General features: G+C 53.2%; 3 protein-coding genes and 1 long non-coding RNA gene across 28 annotated transcripts in view; 1 reads left to right on the forward strand and 3 right to left on the reverse strand.

Moving 5' to 3' along the window:
- The window catches only part of BANP (BTG3 associated nuclear protein), a 124,077-nt gene extending 121,933 nt beyond the window's left edge, over positions 1-2,144 (forward strand). For 24 of the 25 annotated variants that reach the window (XM_063654184.1, XM_054453300.2, XM_054453301.2 and 21 more), the window contains one exon: positions 1,480-2,144. In XM_063654184.1, coding sequence (XP_063510254.1) covers positions 1,480-1,551 — 72 coding nt within the window. In that variant the 3' untranslated portion in view covers positions 1,552-2,144. The remainder of the gene's footprint in view (positions 1-1,479) is intronic. The other variant, XM_063654185.1, reaches the window with a different exon arrangement.
- On the reverse strand, positions 2,132-3,170 carry LOC129015408 (large ribosomal subunit protein uL6-like). The gene has a single exon (XM_054453325.2). The coding sequence runs from the start codon at positions 3,131-3,133 to the stop codon at positions 2,645-2,647; it is 489 nt and encodes a 162-aa protein (XP_054309300.2). The 5' UTR covers positions 3,134-3,170; the 3' UTR covers positions 2,132-2,644.
- A 12,727-nt stretch (positions 3,171-15,897) lies between these two features.
- Positions 15,898-16,619, reverse strand: LOC129015407 (uncharacterized). Its single transcript, XM_054453324.2, is given in 3 exon segments — positions 15,898-15,918; positions 15,920-16,109; positions 16,111-16,619. Coding segments are annotated over 3 exon segments (720 nt in total).
- Positions 16,620-25,276: 8,657 nt separating this feature from the next.
- On the reverse strand, positions 25,277-26,958 carry LOC129015415 (uncharacterized). Its single transcript, XR_008494581.1, has 2 exons — positions 26,593-26,958; positions 25,277-25,398 (listed from the first exon to the last, which is right to left on the reverse strand). It is a non-coding gene; the product is annotated as an uncharacterized LOC129015415 (long non-coding RNA).
- Positions 26,959-27,234: the final 276 nt, after the last annotated feature.

A 27,234-nucleotide genomic window follows, 5' to 3' on the forward strand; every position in this document is an offset into this window, starting at 1 on the left:
GGCTGAGGCAGGCCAATCACCTGAGGTCAGGAGTTCGAGACCAACCTGCTCAACCTGGTGAAACCCCATCTCTACTAAAAATACAAAAATTAGCCAGGCATGGTGGCAGGTGCCTGTAATGCCAGCTGCTCCGGAGGCTGAGGCAGGAGAATCACTAGAACCTGGGAGGCGGAGGTTGCAATGAGCCGAGATTGCACCACTGTGCTCCAGTCTGGGTGACAGAGTGAGACTCCATCTCAAAAAAATTTAGCCAGGCGTGGTGGTGTGCACTGGTGGTCCCAGCTACTTGGGAGGCTGAGGTGGGAGGATCACTTGGGCCCATGAGGTCGAGGCAGCCGTGAGCTGTGCTTGCACCACTGCACTCCAACCTGGGCAACAGAGCAAGACCCTATCTCTAAAAAATAAAATGAAGCAGGACCTTAACTATAGTAGAAGTTGCCAGGCCTCTTCTCCCGTGGGCTCGGCCGTGGGCTCGTGGCTTCTCCTGGCTCTTCCTTTGTGGTTCCTGTGCCCTCCAGCTGAAGCTTCAGGGAGTGTGCACGGAAGCCCTAGAGTGGGCTCCTCCACTTGGGGCATGTTCCGCGTGGCTGAGCTGGAGGATGACTGACTTATTCCATGACTATATATTTTTCCTTTACTTTTTTTTTTTTTTTTTGAGATGGAGTCTGGCTCTGTTGCCCAGGCTGGAGTACAGTGGTGCAATCTCGACTCACTGCAACCTCTGCCTCTTGGGTTTAAGCAATTCTCCTGCCTCAGCTTCCCTAGCTGCTGGGACTACAGGTCTGCACCACCACACCCGGCTAATTTTTGTATTTATTGTAGAGACGAGGTTTCACCATATTGGCCAGCCTAGTCTTGAACTCCTGACCTCAAGTGATTCACCCGCCTCAGCCTCCCAAAGTCCTGGGATTATAGGCATGAGCCACTGCACCCGACCTCCTTTAACTCATTTTAAGATAAAGCTGTGATTTCATATTTAAAGTCCTTTTAATATCTGTAACTCATTGACCAGAACTTGTATCTTTGAGGGAAGAAACATAGCTGCCCCGAAAATCCTTTGTTGAAACATTGGGACAGTGTTGATAGGAAGGCAAAATGGTACCTGAAGCTTCAGGGAAATCTTAGGGAGGGCCGGGATATTCTCCACTTCCAGGTTACTTCCCAGTGAGGCAGCAGGTTGGGGCTGGAGAGGCAGGAGCAGCTGCCGCGCCGGCCCGGGTGACCGAGTCCATGTGGGGGGCAGGCCGGGGCCTGGGTGTGCCCGAGCTGCCCTGGGCGCCAGGGTCGTGGGCTCGTCGTTCCGCTGGGAGCCAGGCGTTCTGTACCAAGTCGGGTGAGCCTCGGGGCCGTCAGGGCTCCTTCGCACTCCTGTGTGCGTGTTTCTGATTCTGCCTTAAAGTCACTGGCTGTTCATGACACCCGCTGGCCATGCAGTGCTGGCTGTTTTTCTAGAAAGTCCCTCCTTTCTCCCTTTTGCAGACGGCCGAAGCCCTGCAGCCCACGCTACAGCCGGAGATGCAGCTCGAGCACGGGGCCATCCAGATCCAGTGAGCGGTGCCCACGGCACCAGGAGCCCCCGGCACCAGGAGCCCCTCGCGGGCTCTGCCTACAGCCCGGCCCCCACGCGCCCTGCTCTCGCGGCCTCGGCACAGGCAGCGGCTGCACCTGTTCTGCTGAAGTGCGTCTGAAGGCTGCTGCCTCCGCGGGGAAGAGCATCCTATCAACTGAAAGAGCAGCCGCCGCCGCCCCCAGCCGGAGACCCCTTTCGTTTGAGTCATGATGTTGGTGTTGGAGGACGAGGGGAGGCACAGTGCGGAGAGCATCGCGTATGCGCGGGAAATCAAGAACTATGATATTTTTCTGTTTAAACAGCTTTTTTTAATTTGCTATGGTGTTTATAACAAAAAAAGAAAATTTGAAAAAAAAATCCCAGGGGAGTAGCAGGAGCCCTTTGCTGTGTGCTCTGTCTAGTGTCATGAGACGGGAGCCCTTTGCTGTGTGCTCTGTCCAGTGTCATGAGGCAGGTGTTTGCAAAGCCAGCTCTCGGTTCCGATGGGGTATTGCTGACCTACTTTTCTAGGGGAAATGCTCTCAAACACTGTAATTATGCATTTCTAATGAAATAAAATGTATTTATGACCACAGCAGCCTTACGCTTTTCCTCCTGTGAGACGGTTCGCCAGAGAGTGCCTGTCCCTGGGGGGTCGGGCTCGCTGGCCTTCAGGCCATGCTGCTGCCCTCTTCACTGTGCAGACGGTAGGTGTGGGCACCCCGGGACAGTCAGTTCTGTTTCCATGTCATAGGCACTGTCGAGGGGAAACCTGGTTTAGGACACAGCTGTGGAACTTCTTGTTCTCGTAAACCACAGAGCTCTGCCAGCTCCAGAAGGCACAGTCCTGGGGTCCTTAGAGAAAGTTGCAGCCACAGGGGCAGGCCCTACTGTTTACACATTTTTTTTTTTTTTTTTTTCCCAAATCAATAGGTCTTTTATTGCATCATTTAAATATCACAAGTAGGTCTTAAGTGTCATCTGGCATCTTCTTTCTGTAGCCGGGTAACTCTTAGATCTTATTCATCAGCCTGCTGAACAGTTCCTTTTTCAGAGACATAGATACCATCCAAAAATTTCCTGATATCCTTGTTTTTAACTGTTGTGGCTTGCTGAATTTGAAACAAGCTCAATGTCATTTCCTTCAAGGATTAATTCATCTTTCTGGGCTTGAGATACCGAACAAGCAACACCTGGTCTCATCCGAACCCTGCGGATGTATTTTTCACCCAAGAAATTTCGGATTTCAACAAGAGACCCATTCTCCTGGATAACGACGTTGATGGGGAAGTGAGCATACACAGACCTCATCTTGTAACGGAAGCCCAGTGTAACACCCTTGATCATGTTCTGTACATGACTACAAATAGTCCGAACGGTAGCCAGTTCCTTTCTGTTACCCCACCATTTGTCAACCCGGAGCCTCTTTTTTTTCTTTCCAAGAAGACTGAGTTCTACATTGATGTGATTGAAGTCCCTCCGCAGGGTTCCTCTGGGGCCCTTCACGATAACTGTGCGTCCCTTCAGAGTAATGTCGACATTTGCTGGAATGTCGACAGTCTGATTGCTGAGAATGGTCTTCATTCTCGCAGTAGACGCAGCAAAGCACACATTTTTTTTAAGGCAGAGATAATATCTGCAAGTAGAAGAGCCAGAGGCAGTTTGAATCCCTGGTGACCAGCCGTGCCTGGCCTGCTTCACCCACACCGTTGTGGCAGCTACGTTAGGGGCTTGGGAAGGGCCTACGTGGAGTCGTGTTTGCTGACTTAGAGCGGGGCCTCTCTGTGCTTTCTCTGGGAGGAGTTCTGCGTCGCCATCCAGACGGTCGTAGCTCCAGCTCCACCCCGTCAGGATCCTGGGCCGGGTCCCCTTGGGGGTGAGGGTCTTGGATGAGCTGCTCTTGAAAGGGGGATGGCGCTCATGGGTTCTGCGTCTCCATCGTGGTGGGGCTGCCTCTGAAGATGGCCACCACAAGGAGCCGGGCCGAGGCCTCCCGGGAATTCACCGGAGCTTGGCCACTCTCCAGGAGACAGAAAGGACCAGCTGGGAGGCAGGGTGTAGAAAGTCAAGTCCACACGTGTATGATTGGAATCCCAGAAGGAGAGAATGGAGAGAACAGAAGGAAGATGCATTTCAAGGATTCAGGAAGTAGAATAGAACTCCAAGGAGAAACGAACATCAGTCTCTGCCTCGACACACGCAAGTATCACAGGCAAAGATAATTTTGACAGCAGCCAGAGAGAAAGGACAGATGCCTGCGATGGGATGAAAGCAAGGCAGCAGGCGTGGGCCCCCACTGGGTGCTGGGTGGAGGGGGAGCCACTGGTGCAGAGGAGGGAGCTCTAGGTGTGGGGCTGGGTCTTCAGTGAACCTGTTGTTCAGGATGCTGGTGACACGCCACCAATTGACCCAGCAGTTCCACTTGTGGGGATCCACCCTGGAGCTCTGAAGACAGCTGCTCACACATGCACTTGTGCCTGGATGTGCCCAGCAGCACGGCTCATACCAGCCAGAGGGTAGACGCAACCTGGGTTTCCATCAGCAGATGAAGGGAGAAACAAAGCTGACTGTCCAAAGAATGGGACGTCATCCAGCCATGTGAAGGAACGGAACGTGGATGCGTGCTGAGCAGAGTCTCCAAAGAATGAGACGTCATCCGGCCACGTGAAGGAACGGAACGTAGATGCGTGCTGAGCACAGTCTCCAAAGAATGGGACGTCATCCGGCCACGTGAAGGAACGGAACGTGGATGCGTGCTGAGCAGAGTCTCCAAAGAATGGGACGTCATCCGGCCACGTGAAGGAACGGAACGTGGATGCGTGCTGAGCAGAGTCTCCAAAGAATAGGACGTCATCCAGCCACGTGAAGGAACGGAACGTGGATGCGTGCTGCAGCGTGACCAGCACTCGGGGGAGCGGTGCCGAGTGAAGCCACGTGCAGAGGACCACTTACTGTTTGAATCCATTGATATGAAATGTCCAGAAAAGACAACTGCAGAGAGACTGGTTCGTGGTTGCCAGGGACTGGGGTGAGGCAGGATCGGGGGTGACTGCGAGTGGGCATGGGGTTTCTTTTTGGGTGATTAGAATGTTGTGGAATTGAAAGTCGCTGAATCCTTCACTTAAAAGGGCGAATTTGTTGGCATATAAATTATCTCAAAATTACAAAAATAAAGAATTAGGTGATACTTAAAAAGAATGTATAAATAAGAATTGAGGCCAGGTGCGGTGGCTCATGCCTGTAATCCCAGCGCTTTGGGAGGCTGAGGTGGGAGGATTGCTTGAGCCCAGGAGTTAGAGACCAGACTGGGCAATACAGTGAGACCCCATCTCTACAAAAAAATACAAAAACGATGAGCTGGGTGTGGTGGCACACACCTGTGGTCCCAGCTACTTGAGTTCCTGAAGTGAGCTATGATTATACCACTGTACTCCAGCCTGGGTGACAGGGCAAGACCCTGTCTCAAAAAAAAAAAAAAAAAAAAAAGCTGTCATTTCCAATGACACCTCCTTTACAGGGAATTGTTAGGAATTTTTCTTCAAGAGCAGGAGTATGCATCCAGGGGAGGTGCCTAGAGTAAGATGGAGCGATGGACAAAGAATAATAAACATACATAAATCGTTTCATTGAAATCTTAAAAACAAAATACTGGAAAACATCATTACTGTGTAACTTGGGCCATGGACGAAGGGAGGTGAATTGTTTTAAAGCCCCTGTATTGCCCTGCAGAAAAAGGCTGGAAGGGCCGTGCAATTTTTTTTTTTTTTTTTTTTGAGGCAGAGTTTCACTCTTGTCGCCCGGACTGGAGTGCAGTGGTGTGATCTCAGCTCACTGCAACCTGTGCCTCCTGGGTTCAAGTGATTCTCCTACCTCAGCCTCCCGAGTAGCTGGGATTACAGGCACACACCACCACGCCCAGCTAATTTTTGTATTTTTAGTAGAGATGGAGTTTCACCATGTTGGCCAGGATGGTCTCAATCTCTTGACCTCGTGATATGCCTGCCTCGGCCTCCCAAAGTGCTGGGATTACAGGCATAAGCAACCGCGCCTGGCTTTGTTTTTTGTTTTTTTGTGTTTTTGTTTTTGTTTTTGAGACGGAGTATCGCTCTTGTTACCCAGGCTGGAGTGCAGTGGTGTGATCTCGGCTCACTGCAACCTCTGCCTCCTGGGTTCAAGCGATTCTCCCGCCTCAGCCTCCCGAGTAGCTGGGATTACAGGCATGTCCCACTATGCCCGGCCAAGGGTCGTGCAATTTTAAGTCCTGGAATTCACTGTGACAAACACTTCAGAAACAAGGCATAGAAAACGTTTGTAGAGATGCAAGGTACTGCAGCAAGGTGACGAACACCTTGACCCAAGCCACGTGTAAGGAATGTCACGCCCAGCAACCTCAGGGAATGTGCTCTTCTCCAAATTGCCACCCACTAGACTGTGAAGTCACCTCAACGCCACAGGATGGGGGCTTGCAGAATATGTTTTGTGACCAAATGGAATTAAGGCAAAAATTAATGAGAAGAAAAGTAGAAAAATCCCTGAATGTTTGGGAGTTAAATCACAAACATTTAAATAACCCCTAGGTCAGATAAGAAAGAAAACTGGACATGTGAAGGTATTTGTAATTGAATGACAAGTGCAAATTGATCAAAACTCGGGGAATACATTGACAGTTGTATTAGAGAAAAGCTTAAAGACAAGGAAAAATTAAGGAAATGAGGCACAAAACGTAGTTACAACCAACAAAACCAAATTGGATTCTTTGAGAAGATTGGTACACTTGAGAAAACCCTGGTACACTAGTCAGAAAAAAGAGAGCAAGGACAAATTACAGTCAGAATCTACGAACCCTTCAGACATAAAAACTTGAGGCTGTCTCAAAAGTCAGTGGGAAACGTTAGATGCAATTGACAAATTACTAGGAAAAAACTGCTATCAGAAGAAATAGAACATCTTACTAGCCCCTGTGTTTCAGAAATCTTACCTATATCTTGTCACAAAGAAAAACTACAGGCTCAGCATTTCAATGTTACGTGTTTCCAAATGTTTAAGAAAGAATAACGGTCTTTTAAAAGTCTTCCACAGAACCAAAAAAAACAACAACAAAAAAACAAAAAACATGAGACTCTCATTTACCATCTTGTTTTATGAGGCAGCATAACCCTGACAAGGATGTTTCAAAGAAAAACAGAAAATCCAGGCCAGTGTCTCTCTTGAACATCCTAAGCAACCCTAAACAACATATGAATAACCCTGATCCAGTGACATTGAGGGATAATATGTCATGATCAAGTTAGGCTCAGGAATGCAAGGTTGGTATAATATTTTAAAAGTCAATGTAATCCATTAACAAAAGAGGTAAACTATATGGTTATCTTAATAAATGCAGAAAAGTAATTTGTAAACTTCAACACCCATTCATGATGAACTATGCCTAGTGTTCCATTATTGGAACACCAAGCATGTGGGAGTTCTTTATATCCTATTGCTTGAGCTCATTGCCAAGCAGTAGGCGACCTCAGGCATAAATGTGTTAAGAGAACCTTTAGCAAACCAGGAATAGAAAGGACCTTCCTTAATTTGATCAAAGGTATCTATAAGAAATCTACAACAAGCAGCCCACTCAAGGGTGGAAAGTGGAGAGCTGCCCCCACCCCCCTCTACCACTCCCTGAGATGTAACAGACAAAGATGGCTGCCCCTCACTGCTTTGCGCTAGCACACCAAGGCAAGAAAAGAGGCTTAAAAGGGCCGGGTGTGGTGGCTCATGCCTGTAATCCCAACTTTGGGAGGCTGAGGCAGGCGGATCACCTGAAGTTGGGAGTTCAAGACCAGCCTGAACAACATGGAGAAACCCCATCTCTACTAAAAATACAAAATTAGCTGGGCGTGCCTGTAATCTCAGCTACTTGGGAGGCTGAAGCAGGAGAATCGCTTGAACCCGGGAGGCGGAGGTTGTAGTGAGCCAAGATCGTGCCATTGCATTCCAGCCTGGGCAACAAGAGTGAAACTGTCTAAAAAAAAAAAAAAAAAAAACTTAAAAGGCTTTAAAACTAGAAATGAAGCTGTCAGTATTTACAGGTAGTATGGTTATGTGTGAAGAAAATCCAAAGGAACTCACAAGCAAACCATTAATAAGTGAATTTACAAGATTCCTGCCCACGAGGCCAACATACAAAACACTGATTATATTTCTAAATTCCAGAAAAGAACAGTAATAATCACTTACAAATGATATTATAGACACTAAGAAATTTAAACTATGTAGAAACAAATCTAACAAAAGATGTCTGGGACAGAAAGCTATAAAATATTAGGAAAGTGAAGAAAACCTAAAACAAAACAGAACAAAACAAAAAGGGATGTAGCGTCTTGGTGAATGGACAAAAAGGGATGTAGCGTCTTGGTGAATGGACAAAAAGGGATGTAGCGTCTTGGTGAATGGACAAAAAGGGATGTAGCGTCTTGGTGAATGGAAGCCTCAGTATCATAAAGATGATCATTTTCTCTAAATGGTACATTCACTGCAATTTCAGTGAAAATCCAAGCAGAGATTTTTGTGGAAATTGCTATGTTTATAGTAGAATGATTTATATTCCTTTGGGTCTATACCCAGTAATGGGATTGGTGGGTCGAATGGTATTTCTGGTTCTGGGTCTTTGAGGAACTGCCACATGTGTCTTCCACGATGGCTGAACTAATTTACATGCACGCATATGTCCATTGCAGCACTGTTCACAATAGTAAAGACATGGAATCAACTCAAATGCCCATCAGTGATAGACTGGATAAAGAAAATGTGGCCGAGGCAGGTGGATCACTTGAGGTCAGGAGTTCGAGACCATCCTGGCCAATATGGCGAAACACCGTCTCTACTAAAAATACAGAAATTAGCCAAGCATGGTGGTGCGTGCCTGTAATCCCAGCTACTTGGAAGGCTGAGGCAGGAGAATCACTTGAACCTGGGAGGTGGAGGTTGCAATCAGCCAAGATCACGCCACTGCACTCCAGCCTGGGTGACAGAGTGAGACTCTGTCTCAAAAAAATAAAAAATAAATTGGTTATATATGTATGAGTTGATTTATGGACTCTGTTCTGCCAGGAGCAGACACCAGAGCTTCCTGATCCTCCTCGGAAGCCTGCCTGCCTTCCTTGCTGCTGGGTTATCTGACAGTTAGTGAATTTTCCCCTCTACCAAAAAAAGAAAAAAGGCCAAAGACATGAAGAGTCACCTAAGAGAAGGCCTCCAAATGGCCAGTAAACATGAAAAAGTGCTCAGCTTCATTGATCAAATGAAAACCGCTAGAATCCCTAAGGTGTAAAAGGCCAGCGCCATGGAGGGTGTGAGCAACTGGGCCTCCCGCACACCCTGGTGGGGTGGAAGACGGTGTGGTGCCTTCTGCCAAGTGAGCTGAGGCCACCGAGGCTGCAACGGCCCACGTCGGGTGTACCCATCAGAAACAGCAAGTGGGCTTCAGGAGACACCGCCAGGATGGCCTCGGCAGCCATAGTGAGCTCGATCCTGGAGAGCCTCAGACACCCATCACCAACGCAGAGTTGCTGCTCGTCCCATGGAAGACTGCAGCAACATAAAGGAGTGGCTCGCAGCTTCCACAGTCACACCAGCAAGTTGCACGTGTGCGTGACGTGGGACACAGACATGCAGTGTGATCCTGTCTTGCCCCTTTCAGAAACCAATGAAATCATCAGTGGGTGAGACATTCTCTGCAGAGGGTGAGGAGGCAGGGATGAAGAAGCGAGGCAGAGGGCTTCCGGGAGGCTGGCATTGTTTCCCAGTCTGCGTGTATTCACTTTGTCAGATGGTGTGCTATGATCTGCACACTTCACAATGTCATTCTTCAATTAAAAAAAAAAATTAAAACACAAAGGGCCAAAGCTGGCCACGGGCAGACCTGCACTAGGAGATGCTGTAAGACTGTACATGAAGCGGCAGGACCACGGTTCCAGACGGAAGATCCGAGATGGGGAAGGGAGGAAGAGCAGAGAAAGTGGTAAATATGTGGGCAGGCCAAAAACTGGATTTATAAAAGAAGAGGTCTTGTGGGGCTTAAAAAGAGAAAAAGATAAGAATTAGCATATGTAAAAGAAACTTCAGGATCCCTTATCCGTTAAAGGCTACACCCAGAATATGTAACTTCCACGCTAGTAGAGGGGAAAGCTACAATTAGAAAAATACATGGTCTGTCCAGAAGAAGGCAAGGAAGGACGGGGGCCTAGCCTGGGGGGTGTCCGCTTGGCAGTGCTGCTGGCCCTCCTTGGGGTCAACAGGAAAGCTGACTGAAATGTACAAATGTGCTGAGAGTCTCAGGGGAGTGCAGCCCTCCTAGTCAAGGGTCCGGGCAAGGAGAGTGCCTGGGCATCGGGGCAGCCCGGGGTCACTTTTCTCCTGGGCTGGTGGCTGCCCTGGCAAGTGCTGCCTGGGTGGGTGTGTGGGGCCTTGGCCAGCCTCACAGCCGGAGGGATGGGCACTGGGACCTGGGGCTGCCAAGGACGAGGGCCCCAGTGTACCCCTTCCCATTGGGCTGAATCGTGGGAGGGCTGCACCCTGAGTCTCCCGGGGCTGCCATTCAGCTTCACATCGTCCCAGTCATGATCCTGGACTGACGTGGTCTTGCACGGCTGGTGTCCCCAGCTGCCAGGCAGAAGCAAACACTAATCTTTCTGGGAGGAAGATAATGCTGAATTACGTCTGTGAGCAATTTTGCAAATACGGTATCCAGCACACAGAAACAATGAGGCAAAGGATAGGAAACAATGTCAATAAAAACCTATGGAAATAGCAGAGAATAGAAACAGACCCACAGTGATGAACTGGACACTTTTAAAAAGTACCAAACAGGCCAGGCGCAGTGGCTCACGCCTGTAATCCCAGCACTTTGGGAGGTTGAGGCGGGCGGATCACAAGGTCAGGAGATGGAGACCATCCTGGCCAACACGGGGAAACCCCATCTCTACTAAAAATACAAAAAATTAGCCAGGCATGATGGCGGGCGCCTGTAGTCTCAGCTACTTGGGAGGCTGAGGCAGGAGAATGGCGTGAACCCGGGAGGCAGAGGTTGCAGTGAGCCAAGATGGTGCCACCGTACTCCAGCCTGGGCGACAGAGCGAGACTCCGTCTCAAAAAAAAAAAAAAAAAAAAGTACCAAACAGTAGCTCTACTACTAGAAAACAGAATTATCAAAATTAAGAATTCAGTATGTAGGTATAATAGCAGATGAGACACATCTGAGGAGGGAGGAGGTGAACTGGAAAACAGGGAGGAAGAGATCCCAAATGATGTGTGTTGCACCAGACACCGAAGGAGGAAAGGACTCCATTCCTTCACAAGCTCTTCCAGGAAGCAGAAAGAGGTGGACATCCCCCAACTCATGTTTCGAAGCTAGCATCTCTTTGGCATCAAAATCTGAAGACATCAGCAGAGAGAAAAAAATTACAGCCCAATCTTACGCAGATACATTCTTTTCTTTTCTTTTTTCTTTTTCTTTTCTTTTTTTTTTTAGATGGAGTCTTGCTCTGTTGCCCAAGCTGGAGCGCAGTGGCACAATCTCCGCTCACTGCAACCTCTGCCTCCCAGGCTCAAGCGATTCTCCTGCCTCAGCCTCCTACTCAGATAAATTCTAAGCAAAATACTAGCAAACCAAATCTAGCAGTGAACAATCTCATTTGGTAACTAACTGTGGCTGGATTCAATCAGGTGTCATATCTTGTATTCTGTACCCTTTTAAGCTCTCTAATTAATCATAACAGTTTCCAATAATATAACAATCTCAGTCCTTTAGATTTTCAACATGACACGTGTTTGGGCTGTGACTGCAGCTTGGCTTGACCTTAGCATATCACTCAATGTGACTTGACACACTGACAGATTAAAGGAGGAGAAATTCATGTGATGTGATCCTCACGGCCGAGGCAGACGCAGCTTTTGAGAAAATTCAGCATCCAAGAAAAATGCTTAAAAAAAAAGGCCAGGCACGGTGGCTCACACCTATAATCCCAGCACTTTGGAGGTCAGGAGTTCGAGACCAGCCTGGCCAACATGGTGAAATTCCGTCTCTACTAAAGATACAAAAAACAGCCTTGCATGGTGGCGGGCACCTGTAATTCCAGCTACTGGGGAGGCTGAGGCAGGAGAATCACTTGAACCCAGGAGGTAGAGGTTGCAGTGAGCTGAGATCGCGCCATTGCACTCCAGCCTGGGTGACAGGGTGAGACTCCGTCTCTCTCTCTCTTTTTTTTTTTTTTTGAGATGGAGTCTCGCTCTTTTGCCCAGGCCGGACTGCAGTGGCGCTATCTCGGCTCACTGCAACCTCTACCTCCCGGGTTCAGGCGATTCTCCTGCCTTAGCCTCCCCAGTAGCTGGAATTACAAGCGCCCACCACCACGCAAGGCTGTTTTTTTATATTTTTAGTAGAGACAGGGTTTCACCGTGTTAGCCAAGATGGTCTCGATCTCCTGACCTCGTGATCCACCCGCCTTGGCCTCCTGAAGTGCTGGGATTACAGGCGTGAGCCACTGCACCCAGCCAACTCTTAAAAAATAAAAAAAAGCATTCTAGAAAATAAAAGGAATTCCCTAGACTTGATCAAGAGTTTCCACAGAAGCCTTGCAGCCACAGCGCGCGTCCCCATCATCGGGAGCAGGACTGGGTGCCATTCTCACAGCTTCTGTTCAGCTGTGTGGAGGTCTTGGGAGCAGAGAAAGAAAACAAGCCAGAGGTACACTGTGGAAACGAACAGACAAAACAAAACCCACTATTCGCAGGTGATGTCACTGTGTTCTGGAAAACTCCAAACAATTTCCAAAGAAAACCTAAAATATTTCCCAGGGATAAATATCGGAAATATTAAGAGATGTCAGTACGTTTTTGGGGATCAAAGTCAGTAACAAGGTGTCATTGCGTTTCTGTCATCAGCAGTCATGCGAAAAGGAAACTTTAAAAAGCCGCCATTCAAAAAGCTTTAAGATATAGAAATGTCAAGAAATAACTCCAATTAAAGATGCAAAAGATGTTTATGGGAAAAAAATCATAAAACTTTCCTGAAAGAGGTTAAAGCAGACCTAAATTAAAGGAGCCCCGTCCCGCATCCGTGGATTGCAGAGCACATTGCGCTGACCCCTGTTCTGCCGCCTCCCCTGTAGCTGACTCCCCTGGCCCCTCCTTCAGCCGGGCCAGGAGCCCAGACCCGCGCACACCTCTGCGTGGACACACCCTCCACCCCTTCGCACCTCCGAGGACTCACCTCGTAGGACTCACCTAGACAAAGCCCCAAACTGAGATGATATGAACCTTCACCTGCCCTGTACCTGAGAGCTGGAGAAGCAGCACACACCTGTTTGCATTTTTGCTGTGAAACCACAGGCTTCCAGGCAGCCTCTTCATTCTGCCCAGCAGCCCCACTTCCCTTCCCTTTGCCTTGAACCTGTATGCCGCCTCCCCACCTCCACTCCACTGCTGGGGATGCCTCCCTGTTCATCAGCCAAAGTAATCAAAAGAAACCCCATGGGCACCCCAGCCACATCCACTCACCCACCCGCCCCACGCTTGCCTCCTTCTGCTCCCCGACATGGGCGGGTGCCCGCCCGGCTCCCCCAGCAGCCCGGCTGCAAGAAGATGGGCCAGAGTCAGTTCTCTGAGTGCTTGGCAGCAGGCGGTCAGCTCAGCTGGTGGGAACAGCAGGATGGTGTGGACGTCAGCCTGGCACCGGGCAGGGGTGCCCCTCAGCAGAATGGCATGGGGGCTGTGGCAAGCTCCCCTCCATCTCTGGTCCCTGGAGTCAGACTAGACCTTCGCCGCAACCAGCTCGAAGGTTCGGATGGATGATGGATTGCCCGGCCCATCTTCCCCGGGGGGTTTGATCTGAGACCATCAGGATCCAGCAGCCGTGAGTGTGATGGACGAACCGAGACCACCACCCAGTGGGGAAACGACATCTCACATTGAAAGAACACCAGGCATTTCTACACAGTGGCGGAAGGAAACCGTCCTGATTTTAAACTTTGGCACATCCGTGAAACAAAGGGTAGTGAACTCTGTGTAAGGAGACGGCTCGTTTCTATAAATGGCCCTCCAAGAGCTGAAGTCCCGGTCCCGAGAGATGTGTGTCACGTGTGTGGCCTTGTGATAGAGCCGCTGCGGTTCTCTGTCCACTTCTGGGTCCTCCCCGTGTTGCTGGGTGGGCTCCCTGTGCCCCCACCCTAGGCCTTGCAGGCTGGCTTCTCAGTGGACTCGGCTGTGGGAGGTCCTGGCAGGGCAGGTGTTCCTTCCCCAACACCCCCGTGACTACAGCCCCATCCCTGGCACCAGCATCCTTGAGATCTTTGCCCCTCAAGCCCCTAACCTTGCTGGTCTCTGGGGCTGTACAGAAACCTGTTTCTTGCAGGGACATACATTTAACGTCCATGAAAGCCTCAGACCCCGTGAGCACACCTGCCTAGCTGTGTTGTGGACGAACAAGGGCTGACAAAATGCCTGTGGAGGCTGATTTCACCGGAGTCAGTGGAAGTCAGTCTAAGCAAAGAGCAGGGGCAGGGATGAAAATAACAGAACAGTCACCCAGGTAGCAACCGTGTGCCGGGGAGGCTGGGCCAAGCATTTATAGAAACTGCCCAAAGAACAGCACGGGGCAGGCGTTTCGGCCCATTTTACAGACCAGGAAAACGGGCGGAGAGGCTGAGTGACTGCCCGAGGCCACATGCAGCTCTCCCGCCCTGTTTGCTTACGCACATTCTTGGCTGTGCAGTGAAGGGAGTTCCCAGCAGTGTCCCCCGCCCACTTGCATCTCCCACCCATGGGCCTGATGGCCGCAGCTGGGATCCACCGGACACTGCAGTCCCCCAGGCCTCGGGTCTGTGCCTCCTTAGTCACCTGTGAAGCACCTCCTGTGTGCCAGCTCTGCCCGTCCAGGGAGAAGCAGCACAGCCCGGCCACCCGAGGCCTCCTGTGCGCTTCGCCGTCTGAGGTCCGTGATCAGAACTGTGGGCTTCTCCCCAGAGGTCGGGGCAGCGACAGGACAGCCTCAGCCTCTTTAGATGCTGCCTTCAGGGAGCAGTGAAAGAGGGAGGGAGAGACGGACAGCACCCGGGCGGGTCTCCCAGCCACGCCAGGCAGGTGGGCGGGATTTATGTGCCAGGTACCTTGCTGGCTATCACCAGGGCCTGGTGGTCTCTTGGAGTCACAAGCAGCCGCCTGAGATGAGATTTATCATTTTGAGCTAAAATAGGACTGAAGCTCATTCCTGAGGGGCTGGCCAGGCCGTCTCTCCCTGCCTGCCGGCATCTCCACTGCCTCTGCTGTCCTGAAGCTCTTATGAGGGTTCACATTACTAGGACGCCAATGTGGGTTCGCCTCTGGGCTCTGGCCCCAAGGCACCCCAACCTCAGACATGTCACCGCCTGGGCCTACTACAAATGGAGACGGCAGTTCTATGATGGGAAAATCTCGACACCATCGTTCATTTGGGCTATAGAAGAAAAAGAAATTATTTTCAGCTGCAGCTTCGTTTTTGGAATCTGGGCAAAAAAGTTAACAGTGGAGGGGGAAGGAGGCTGGGCACCCTGCTGCGAGGCTGGTTCTTGTGGTCCTGGGCACCGTCCGGTCACTTTAAAGAAGGAGGTGTCCCCGATGGTACACGCGTGCCTTGTCAGGGTGCACTGTCGGCTGCCTGCTCGTGGTTGGGACACACATGAGGGCTGTGAGGACCCGGGGGTGGCGGCCAAGTGACTCCGCAGTGGCCCAGTTGCAGTCTCTTCGCTTGCTGGATGGTGGCTCAGCCTGACAGGTTTCACAGGTATTGACGGGTCTGAGTCCAGAGCTGCCCCACACAGACAGCCCCTCCCCAGGTCCTGCGTCAGCGAACGAGAGGTTCCTGCCCAGACCTCGGGTGACCCCAGCTCCAGTCACTTCTGCCCAAAGGCAAATGAGCTTTTCCTAAAGTCCAAACCCAGTGGTCCCCACAAATCCGAGCAAAGCTGGAAAGCCTTATTCGTTTTGTGGTGCACAGGGCGGGCGACTCTGCGGCTGAAATTGCTGTTTTCAGCTACTATCAGCTGAGCGTCGCCTGGAGCCTCAAACCGCATTGAGGGCTTTCTGTGCTTTGCCTCCCAGAATCCTGGCTGCGGCCTCATGAAACAGGTGCTGTTAAAATCAGCTGCATTGGAAACAGCCGAGTCAGGCAATGAAGGCACAGAGAGGTTAGACAACTTGTGGAAAATCACGCAGCACCGGTGCCTCCACATTCACACTCCGCCCCTCTGTGTCCTGCAATCCTGACCAGCCCCACGTTCCCCAGGATGAGCCACCAGCATCCCGGAAGGGGTTAATCCCTCCCTGGAGGCTCAGCTCCTGCCACTCTCCCGAAGTGCTTTTGCACATGGTCTGGTCTCAATGTGCCCAAGACGGCCCTGTGCTGGGGAGGAAAGTGCTTATATAATCCTCCCCGAGTGTTTTCTCTCTCAGGCAGCGTGCACACCCCACTTGGGTTGCAACACAGGCAAGCAGATGCCAGGAAATTCTGAGGCTGCTGCTGAGCCTGGGCTGGGTGAGCTCAGACCCGAGACCCCTCACCTGTGTGGGCCCTTGGCTTCCTCTGTGCCCCTCCTGAGCGGGGTCCCTGGCGCAGACTCTTGTTCAGACCGTGCAAGGTAGGTGTGTGGTCAGGAGCCCACGGCTCAGGACAGAAGCCATTTGGGGAACCAGCGGGACCTCCAGCGGCTTGGAGGAGGCTGAGTGGGAAGCACGTTCCTACCCAGGCTGAGCACTTCACACAGGGGGCTGGGCCGGTAGGAGAGCTGCCTGCCCCGGAGACCCCTACCTGCCTTCTTGTGCTGGCACAGCCATGCCCAGCCTCCGCTGGGCAGCTTGGACTGAGGTTTCCTTGTGGTGGCCCCTCCCCAGAGTGTCTCCCGGGGACACAGGCCCTGGCGGCATGCAAGTCACCCGGGGGGCTTTTAACAGAGACCAGCAACCCTCCCACAGAGGACTGGGGAGCCGGCCCGTGGCTGGCGTGGGGGAAGCAGGAAGCAGGCACTACCCCCAGCCATGCCGGGTGGACAGGCATTTTCCACAGCTCGGGAAACAGAGCTGGGCCAGGAAGGCTGGAGCTCAGCTCTTGGGTGAGAGCCGCGGAGCCCTGGCTGAGCCTCACCTGCGCTCGGAGCCCATTTCCTTTTCTGTCAAATTCACGATGGGATCTGGCCCCTGACTCCGCCCCAGCAGCACCAAAGACACCAACCGCCCTGTGCTCATTTCATTTCCTCCCAGCCAGCGGGGGGTCGAGGGGTGGGGGTGGGCGCAGGCACTGCCTGGAAGGGGAGTGAAAGGAAGGGCAGCGCCCGCCCAGGCCTGGGCCCCTCCCCAGCACGTCTCCTCCCCGGCCTGCTGCTGCAGCGGGTGAACACCCGGCAGGGCCTGGCGAGGGGTGGCAGGGTGGGTTGTGTGCCTGGGGCTGGGGGATGAGTGTTGGGGTCTGCCGGCGCTGACAGTGGGGTGAGGACCGTGGCCCCTGGATTCCCTCCACCCCCAGGCCCTCTTGCCTGGCGGGGACAGCCAGGGAACTGAGCATTCTCCGTGTCCTGAGGCTCTTCTTGAAACGGTCCCCAGGATCCTGTGAGCAGGAGCCACGCAAGGCCTGGATCGGCCTTGATCTCATCTCAAACTCCCTCATTTCTACCACAGGAAGGTGCTGGGCGCGGAGTCCTCACTGCGGGCAAAGGACCCAGAGGAGAGGAGTGCGCTGAGGCCGCCTGCCCATGGCCAGGGGTTCTGAGTTGGGGCACGTTTCCGTTCGGTGGCCCTCAGACCCTGTTGGCCGCCAACCCTTGGAATAAGCAACAGGGCGCCTTGGACCCGACAGCCTGGTGGCCACAAGCCCATCTGAATGCCCAGAGCTGGGGAGCTGGGCCCAGGTGGTGGGAACTGTGCTTGCCTCCCGGCCAGGCCGCCTGTCATGGGAAATGGGCCACCGGAGCCCCTGCCCGGCAGTTGGCTGCCCCCCCAGGGCTGCTCCGGCCAAGCTTCTCCTAGAGGTCACACCCTCCACCACACCCTCCCACCCCACTGGGGCCAGCCCTGCTGGAGGAGGGGGTGCCCCCACAGAGTCTGCCCCCGCCGCTGCCGGCGAGGACCTCCGGGTGTGACCACACAGGGCCCGGGCTCCCATCCAGGCCAAGTGGGCGCAGGGCACGGCTTCTCCGTGGAGTCCCAGGCTCTCCGCCTCCAGGGGCCAGGCGTGCCTGAGTGAGGGCCTCATACTGGAGGACGGGGAGGGGTGCAGGAGGCGGCTCAGGAATCCCCCAGGGCGCCCCAGGCCAGGCTGATCACAGCAGAGCAGCCTTAGCAAAGCTTCCAGCTTCCCCCCGCCTTTGCCGCATGTCTGCAATGGGGACTTTTCAAAGCTGATCTCGGTGCAGTGGGCGTAGTTGATTCCAGGCCCCGGGCTGGACCCAGGAAGGAAAGCCTGCGTCTGCTTTTTGCTGGAGTTTAGCACAAGCACTGCAGATGGCAATCCTGTGCCGTGTGAATAAAGTGTGTCTCATCCCAGTGCTTCTCCCTCTAGCCAGGGCCAGGCTCCGAGAGGGGCTCACAGGGCTCCCAAGCTGGACTCCCTGCCCCAGCCCCTTCCTATTCCCCGGCTCCCGGCAGAGCAGGGCTGTCATTTCACCAAGCAGCCATGGGGGTGGGGGCCAGAGCCTCATGGGCATGGGGGCAGTGAGGTGGGTCCCTGCCCGTGGGGGAATGGGGGGGCTCAGTGGTTCTGGAACAGGAGTGATTCTGCCCCCAAGCAGGAAACACAAATCAATATCTGAATGTTTGGGGTTGTTGCAACTGGGGAGGGGGCGATACTGGCAATTTGGGGGTATAAGTCAGAGGGAGGAGGGAGGGAGAAAGAAGGGAGAGAGGGAGGAGGGAGGGACGGAGGGGGGAAGGAGGAGAAGAAGGTGCCCAAGCCCCCATTCCCCAGGAGAGGTAGTGCCCAGGACTATGGTGCCCTTCGCAGGGCTGGCCTCCCATCTCCATGGCGTCACTCTCTTTCCTTCTCGGGGACTTGGGGTGACCATGAGCCCTACTATTGAAGTACTTACTGTGGAAGGTGGAAGAGCTGAGGAGGGCGCCCGACAGGATCCCCCAGGACACCCCGGCCCATGCGGCACCATTCGAATGCACGAGATCGCCGGCCCTGTGCGGGTGCTGGGGCCCGAGGGGCCTGCCGGTCCTGCAGGGTGCTGCTCAGATGCCTCGACCCTGGGAGGCCCCTGCTGGCCACTCTTGCAGGCCCGCCCCAGCCTGTGCCTTCTGCTGGGGCAGGGCCTCAGGCAGCAGTGGACAGTGACCAGGAGGGCGCCGCTCAGGTTGGGAGAGGCCCGTGGGGGATCAGCCTCCCCTGATCCCGGGGCGGGGCCGAGTTACACACAGAGATAACGCAGACTTAGGCAGTGCGCAGGAGGCCAGAGTGCCGAGTATGGTACAGGAAACGCAGTGTGTGCAACCGGGCTGTACCACGGTCCACACAGCCAGGCTCTTTGGTGTGTTTCCTCCACACAAGGACATTCACAAGCCCTCAGCACCGTCAGAATCAGGGAATGGACAGGTCCCTGCGAGGCCCCACTGCAGCCTGGTCACTGTCCCCACTAGGTTCTGAGAGCGGAGTCTGAGGGTGTCACACCCTCCCCCAAGCCGCCGTCTCTCCTCCATCTCTGTCAGCCTGTGCAGGCTCCTGGCCCCTCCGTGCTGTGGGCACTCGAACTGCTTTGCCTGTGGATTCCTGGTGATGAGATCCTGGGTGGGCAGGGACAGCAGGGGGTGAGGCTGCGCTTCCGCAGGTGTCCTGGCAGCGGGTGTAAAATCTCACCCTGGGCTGTCTCTGGTGACGTGAACGCTGACGGTTTAATTGATGCCGTGTCTGCAGGCTCCCCTGCAACGTTGTCCTTTCTCTCTATTATGATTAATCCGTGTTCTGTGGGGGGTCCTTTAAAGCCATGGGAACATACACACGCGCCAGGCTTCCAACTGCTTGTCTGAGCCTGAGCTGTGGGGCCGCTTGTGCCCCAGGCCATCTCCTGGCACCGTCAGCTCCCACTGCCCCACCCTCCCCATCAAGCAGGCTCCTGAGTGCTCTGGTGCGGCCTCGTAGCCCCAGAGGGTCGCGATCTCCTACAAGTCTCTGGTGTTTTCCCTGCCCAGGTTGGAGCTGGCCAGTTCTCCCAGGAGTCCTGGCCACTTTGAATGGAACACGATACTGAGAAGCCGAGGTCTGGGTGCTCGGGATGCTCATGCCCATGGAGGCCGGGACGTCAAGGGGCTTCCAACTCCAGCCTCTCGTGGGATGGTAAAGCAGCCTGGGCAGGGGCGGAGCTGAGAACAGAATTTCACCCCCAACGTTCTCAGACTGGAGCTCCAGAGGAGCCGCTGCCCAGGGGCACTTAGCTTGTCCTTTATGAAAACAGAAAGTTGAAAACCCCAGATGTCTAACAATGAGCGAATGATTTGGCGAGCTGTGGCTCGGGGTCTGCCACGAATTCTTGGCTCCTGGACTGTGGACTGGGGGCGGAGGACACCAACAGGAACTCTTAGAGGGAAGCTGGAGGAGGTGGGGGAGACAGAGCTTTGGAAAAACAGCTTCGACTTCGCTCTTGGGTGGAGGAGACAAGGGGAGGGCACGCAGCCAGGGACCACGGGCAGCAATGCTCCCTCCTTCCCCGCGTAAACGGGTGGCAATGCTCCCTCCTTCTCAGGGTCCCCGGGCAGCAATGCTTCCTCCTTCTCAGGGTCCACAGGTGGCTGGTGGTCCCTCCTTCCCGGCATCCACGGGCAGAAATGCTCCTTCCTTCTCAGGGTCCAAAGGCAGCAACACTCCCTCCTTCCTGGCGTCCATGGGCGGTCGGTGCTCCCTGCTTTCCAGGGTTCCAGGGGAAGTCCTACCCCCTGAATCTTGGGAGTTGGGGAAGAGGTGGGACCCTCGAGGACAGGCCATAGCCCTCATACCCAGCCACCCCAAGGGAGCGTAGCTGCTCCACACAGTGGAATTCTCTCTGCACAGACAGCGCAGCCCTGACGCCTCCAGACACCCCTTCTTGCCGATGCCCTTTTCTAGCTTGACCTTGATGGTTCCTAGAGCCTGGGGGTCAAGTGTTCCCTGGCTTGCTTCCTGTAACACCAACTGGAACTTTTCATTGTGGTCTAAAAATAATCCCAGCACTTTGGGAGGCCAAAGCAGGAGGATTGCTTGAGGTCAGAAGTTCGAGTCCAGCTTGGGCCACATAGCAAAACCTCACCTCTACTAAAAAAAAAGAAAAAAAAAAAATTCGGCTGGGTGTGGTGGCTCATGCCTGGAGTCCTCGGAAAGCTAAGGCAGGAGGATCACTTGAGCCCAGGAAGTGGACACTGCAGTAAACTACGATAGCAACATTGCACTCCAGCCTGGTGGACAGAGCAGACTCTGTCTCCATCATTATCATCATGATCATCATCATCATCATCATCATCATCTCTCAAGCATCAATAAGACCTTATTCTATAATGATGATGGTCACACAACTCTGAATAGACTAAATACTGGTGAATTGTACACTTCATATAGGTGAAATGTATAGTATGTTAACTATATCCAAGAAAGCTATTTCTAAAGGGATTTATCATTCTAATAACAAAAATAAATGATAATAGTGTGACTCTTTGGCACTTTCCTGTTTTTTTTTTTCTGTTTGCTCCTTTGATCATCCAGCACACGGGTGGGAGAAGGCTGGGTTTCACTATTATCTCTGCCTTGCCAATGGATAAAGCCCAAACCCCAGGTGGGAAGTGCTGGGGTGGAGATTTCAATCCAGGGACTCTGCCCAGGGCCTGTCACATGTGTCATGTCAGCCGGCCTTTCATCATCTTATCTTGATCAGTCCTGTCTAATCTGGTCATTCTTGGGTTGAGTCATTGGAATCCCTTTGGCCCTGTCACTGAATCCCCCTCTGGGACAATGCTGAGACAGCTCTGTGGCCTCCAAGAATAACCCACTGACCCACGCCTCCTGGGGTTTATCATCTTCTTACATTGACTCAGGGCTGATGCATGTGACCCGTGGAACGTGGCAGAGCTGACAGCGTGTAACTTCCGTGACTGAGCTGTACAAGGTACCACAGCTTCTGTCTTGGTCTCTCGGGCTGTCCACTCCGAGGGGAGCCAGCCCCATGCTGTGATATTCAAGTGGCCTCATGGCAGGGTCCATTTGGAGAGAACTGAGTTCTGGCCAGCAGCACCACTGGCCAGTGTGTGATGGAGTGACCTGGGAAGTGGCTCCTCCAACCCCAGTCAGGCCTTCAAATGAGACTGCAACTCCAGCTGATGCAATACTACAGCTTCAGGAGACTTCAGGAAAGAATGCTTAGTCAAACCCCTCCAGAAATAGGGGCTCTTATTCTATTAGCAAGACCATGGACTGCAGTAATGTAGAAAGTGGCCCAATGAGCTGAATGATCAAGCTAGCAAGCTTTGCAAGGAGGGCACTGAGGGTGGCATATCTTGTACTTTATTTTATTTATTTATTTATTTTAAATAGTAATATTATAAAATAGAGATGGGGTTTTGCCATGTTGCCCAGGCTGGTCTCAAACTTCTAGGTTCAAGCAATCCACCTGCCTCAGCTTCCCAAAGTGTTGGGATTACAGGCATAAGCCACTACACCTGGCCTCTTGCTACTTTTAAATAAAATAAGAGAGGGAAGAGATAAACTAAAGGAAGGGCTGCTAAATATAAAAGAGACGCTTTCTGTCTGAAAACAATACTTTTTCTCATCCCCAGCCCCTCAAGGTGGCACACAATGCTAAGAATAGGAAACCTGGGGATGCAGGTCATTTAGGGAACAGGACAGGTGATGGTGGCAAGCCTCCCAGATGGCTCCAGTGACCCCCCAACTCCTGTATTTGTCTGTGTGTGCTCCCCTCCCACACAGCAGGGCTGGTCTGTGTGCTCAGCATAGAGTGTGGTGGTGGTCAACGTGTGACTTCCCCTTGAGGCTGGATTATAATGTCATTGCAGCCTCCACTTGGCCTGTTGGCTCACTCACTCTAGAAGAAGCTGGCCACCATGCTGTGAGGACATCAGGCAGGCCCTGGAGAGTAACTGGGGCCCTCAGCCAATAGCCAGCACCAGCCCACCCGCCTCGTGAGGGAGCCACCAGCCCCAGTTGAGCCTTCAGGTGATGCAGCCCAAGCTGACATAAGACCACATGAGAGACCCTGAGGAAAACCGCCCTGCTGAGCACTTCCCACTTTCCTGGCTAACAGTCTGTGAGAGATAAAAAGTGAGTTTTGCTCTTTAAGCCATTAAGTTTTGGGTGTGTAGCAACACAGCAACAGATATAAAATATAGCAGCATATAAAAGACCTGCACAAAATTCCTATGGAAGTGGGGATGGATTTGGACCAGGGACAGACAATATCATCTGTTTTTCCTCCCTGAAACCCTTCTTAATGATCCTGGGGTCAGGGCACTCCTATCAGAATCAATGACCTGCTTTGGGTTTTAATTCTAACCAGCACTGGCATGTCCCCTCTAAGATGCGAGGTATGAGAAGGACTTGCTTTTGGTTACTTAAACATGCCAGGCCATCTGACACCCTCACTAATGACAACCACTTTGCAATCTCACTGATTCTCACTTGGGTGGCCAGTGTTTGACCGGTGACTCTTCTAAAAAGTTGAGCATGCCATTACCCACGGGTGTGCTCTGTGTCTGCCCCGTGGAGGAAATGCTTTGTCCAAAATGCCTAATCAGAGTCCTAGTGCCAAACCAGGGTGTCAGCCTTGGCTAAGCCCTGGAGACACCTGGGAGCTCTGAACACGCAGCTGCCCACCCCGGGAGCCACTGGGAGCTGAAGGAGGTGGGAAAGGGCCTCCCTGGGGCCCTCAGAGGGTGCACAGCCCTGGAACAACTGACTCTCAGACTCAGCCTCCAGCGAGGGAGAGGGTGAATTTCTATCACACGGACCCCCCGGTTTGTGGCACTTTGCTGTGGCAGCCCCAGCACACGGATGTGAAGTGGGGCCGGCATCAGCCCCACAGCCCTTTGTTCCTGCTTCATGGCCCCCAGGAGAGACACCCTGAGCTCCCACTCTCTCACACACACTCGAGGCTGAAAATGCAGGATTTTTATGCCCAGACCTGCTGTTTCTTTCAGTTGTAACTTTTATCTTATGAAAACATTTCTGACTTACTCAAAGGTAGAAGGGCAGGACTCATCGCTTCTGCCTCCTCTTTCTGCCCAAGGATAGAGAGAATAAAAGCCAGCCATGTGGTTCCTGCAGGAGGACACCATGTGGTCACTGCTGTCACCAAGAGAGTGCACAGGCTCCAGCTGTGCATGGGCGCCCTGAGTGTTAACTGGGCTCAGCCACGTCCTCACTTTGACGGTGACTCACAGAGCCATCTGCCTGTTAAGCAGCTGGTCCCCCAGGGTCCCCTGAGAGCGCAGCCAGGGAACTGGATGCCCACATTTCCTCACTCTCTTCCCATCTTCCCTCCCTCATCTTCCTCCATGCGCTTGAGTGCTTGCTCTGAAATCCAACCTTTAGTGACAGTAAAGGAATAAAAGAATTCCCTCCACTTAAAGTGGACAGCAAGCCCCTCAATTCCTCTAGGACCCTCTGTCCTTGGTGTAAGTTTGTAAGAAACTTCCACGAAACATTGCTTCTATCTTATGTAGATGCTTCTGCACAAATAACAGATGTCCACAGGATGTCCAAAATATGACAGGGGACTCTCCCCGCTGCCCAGACCCCCCCGCTTTCCTGAGGGTGATGGAGCTGCCCAGCTCCCTGCTAGATGCCCTGGCTTTCCTGAGGGTGATGGAGCTGCCCAGCTCCCTGCTAGATGCCCTGGCTTTCCTGAGGGTGATGGGGCCCTGCTGGGGGACGGCTGCATTTGTGCCAACTTTAGATATTTCATCTGAGCCGCCAGAGGCTCCAGAAATTGGAATCTACCAATGTCAACCAACACTGAGAGCAGCGTCCTGAGCCCCGAGACAACCTGATCACCCAGAGATCTCTCTTCCCCACCCCACCTTCTTCCTGAGCCATGTGCAGAGACGGTAAACGTTGAGCAATGATAGAAGCAACCCCAGGGTCCCTCCATGGGATCGAGACCAGGTGACGATGTGTGCCAGGCGCGTTCTCGGAAATGCTGGAGGAATAGGGCCGTCTGGACACGTTGAGAGGTGGGTGGTTCCAGCTCAAACTTTGGGGGAGCACCGTGGGTCGGGGTGAAAATGGCACTTCTATCTCTAGAGTTCCCCCAATGGCCAAAAGGTGGACTCAACCCGGATGTCCTTGGGTGGACTGATGCCTGCTTACCCAACATGGGGTCTCTCCCCACCAAGGAGTATGACTCAGCCAGAGAGGAATGACGGCCTCATCCGTGCTGCAGTGTGGGCCAGTCTGGAGAACATCATGGAAGTGGAAGAAGCCAGACGCGAGGACCACACATGGCCACCTGCATGCCTGTGACATGGCAGAGCAGGTGGGTCTGCGGAGATGGGGGCCCATGGGTGGTTGTCTGGCGCTGGAGGGGATGGGCAGTCATTGGGTGGCCTTTGGGGGATGATGAAAACGCTTTGGAAGTAAACAGAGGGCATAGTACAGCATGCGCCTCATGCCACCTACAGTGTCATACTTTAAAACGTTAATTTTATGTGCAGTGAGTTTCACCTCAATTTAAAAAACAGGAAGAGAAGTACCCAAGGATGAGAATTGTTTACTCCTTGTGTGCTCTGTGCATGTGAGATGAATGTCACACCCCACACACACTTGCAGACTCCCAACCTGGTGCCGTTCCTGCCCTCCTGGGGTCAACGACCTGTACGAAGCCCCCAAAAGAATGGGATGGTGTCCTAGCAGCCTGGGGCTTCGAGGGGGGAGTGCGTCACTCGGGTGGACCCTGCCCCACCCACATGTTCTCGAGGTCAGACCCGTCACTTAGGGGCGGCTGAGGGTGCACCAACCGGTATGCTGGGACTCTGTGTTCCGACCACAGCGCTGGGGCCTTTCTAGAAGCTTCCAGGAAGCGAGAGCCGGTTTTTGTGTAGGCACGGGGAACGCTCAGGCCGGAGGCCCCGTAAGGACAGGCACATCTCCCTCCCAGAGGCTCACTGGCCACACCTGCTTCAGGGGAGTAAAGGGGGCTGCTGGGGCGCTCAGGCAGTGGGAGGTGCCCGTCAGAAGGCGAGTGTGAAACTGGGGTGCTCGGGCCGTGGGAGGTGCCCATCAGAAGGCAAGTGTGAAAACAGCAGTGTGGAAGCAATGGAAGGAGGGTCTGGGGAAAATGAGGGGGCGGTCAGGACGGGCTTCTGAAACAGTTTTTAAATGTCTGTTTTCTGATTATAAAGGCAATGTATGCTCATTGTAGCAAACTTCAAAAATACAGGAAAGTAGAAAGTGGGAAAAGGTGCTGCGAATCTGCCTTCCAGACCTAACTGAGAAGGCGTGGCCTGTTGCTGCCCTCGGGGTACTTGCCCACGCCTCCTCCTGCACCCACGCCTCACATCTCCCCATCCTGCATGAAGCCGCTCAGTAGCTATTTATTGGCTAAATTTTGGCCATGATTAAATTCCTGTGACTCGGCTTCCCTGGAAGCTCATAAGAGCCCAGGACGCCTTAAGTGGATGGAACGGCGGCTCAGGGCTCAGGGGAAGGCAGGCAGGATCACTGATGCACCTGCACTCCGCCCGGCAGTAGCCTGCCTCAGTGGCTGCAGCTCAGTTTTGGGTGCTGTTTATCTCCTACGAACGAGGAAACCAGGGCTCTGAAAGCACAAAGGCTGGCTGAGGGTCCCCACACGGAATTGAGAAGTGGGCTGGAAATCCCCCCCTCAACCAGTGCCCCTTGCTGAGCCTGGATTGGGGTCTGAGTGTTAAACTCTCCAGGGGAACCCCCACCGAGGGTGACCCCCCCAGAGACCAGAGGGCTGGACATCCTGAATTCCTTGGAGCAGGTGCACCCCTCTGCTGCCTAGGAGGAAAAAAGCCCAGTGGGTTAGGAAACACCCGCTCACCCTTGCAAAGCCGCAGCATCTGGGGTCTTGGCCGCTGGTTGTAGTTTATGGTGAAAGCCAGGTGGAGCCAGAAACAGACTCTGTACCTCTGAGGCAGCCGGACGCGGCTCTTGACGCAGAAGGTTGATTTTGTCTGGATCTCTCTTGACCAGACAAGGTAGGGTTAAGTGTGTGAAGGGGGAGAAGGGAATGCAGACCGCCTGGAACTTGAAACTTCCCAGCCCAGAGCCAGCCAGTGTGCGGAGACGCAGGCCTAACTCGCTGCTGCCGCTGCGGGCACCTGGGGTGTGGAGCCGGGGCACGGGGCAGCTGTCCTTCTGCAGCCACACGCCACAGGGGATGGGCGCTGGCAGACACGCCCGCTCGCTCCAGGGTAAGTGCAGTGTGCGGTGTGTGGGGTGGCTCTGGTGTTAAGGAGGTCAGAAGTGAAGTGTTTTCACACAGGCTGGATTCGATGCGATTGGGCCATCCGGATTGACGATGGTGATGATCGCGATGCCTTCAGACTCACAACCGAGGGGGTGCACGCAGGGGAACGTGCCATCTGGGAACGTCTTTCAGGCAAAACAAAGCGTTTTGCTTTCCAGTTGATAATAGGGAGTGCTGAACCCAACGCCAAGAGCTCAAAGGCGAATTCATTTG

The sequence above is a fragment of the Pongo pygmaeus genome, chromosome 18 (assembly GCF_028885625.2).
Source record: "Pongo pygmaeus isolate AG05252 chromosome 18, NHGRI_mPonPyg2-v2.0_pri, whole genome shotgun sequence".
Lineage (NCBI taxonomy): Eukaryota > Metazoa > Chordata > Mammalia > Primates > Hominidae > Pongo > Pongo pygmaeus.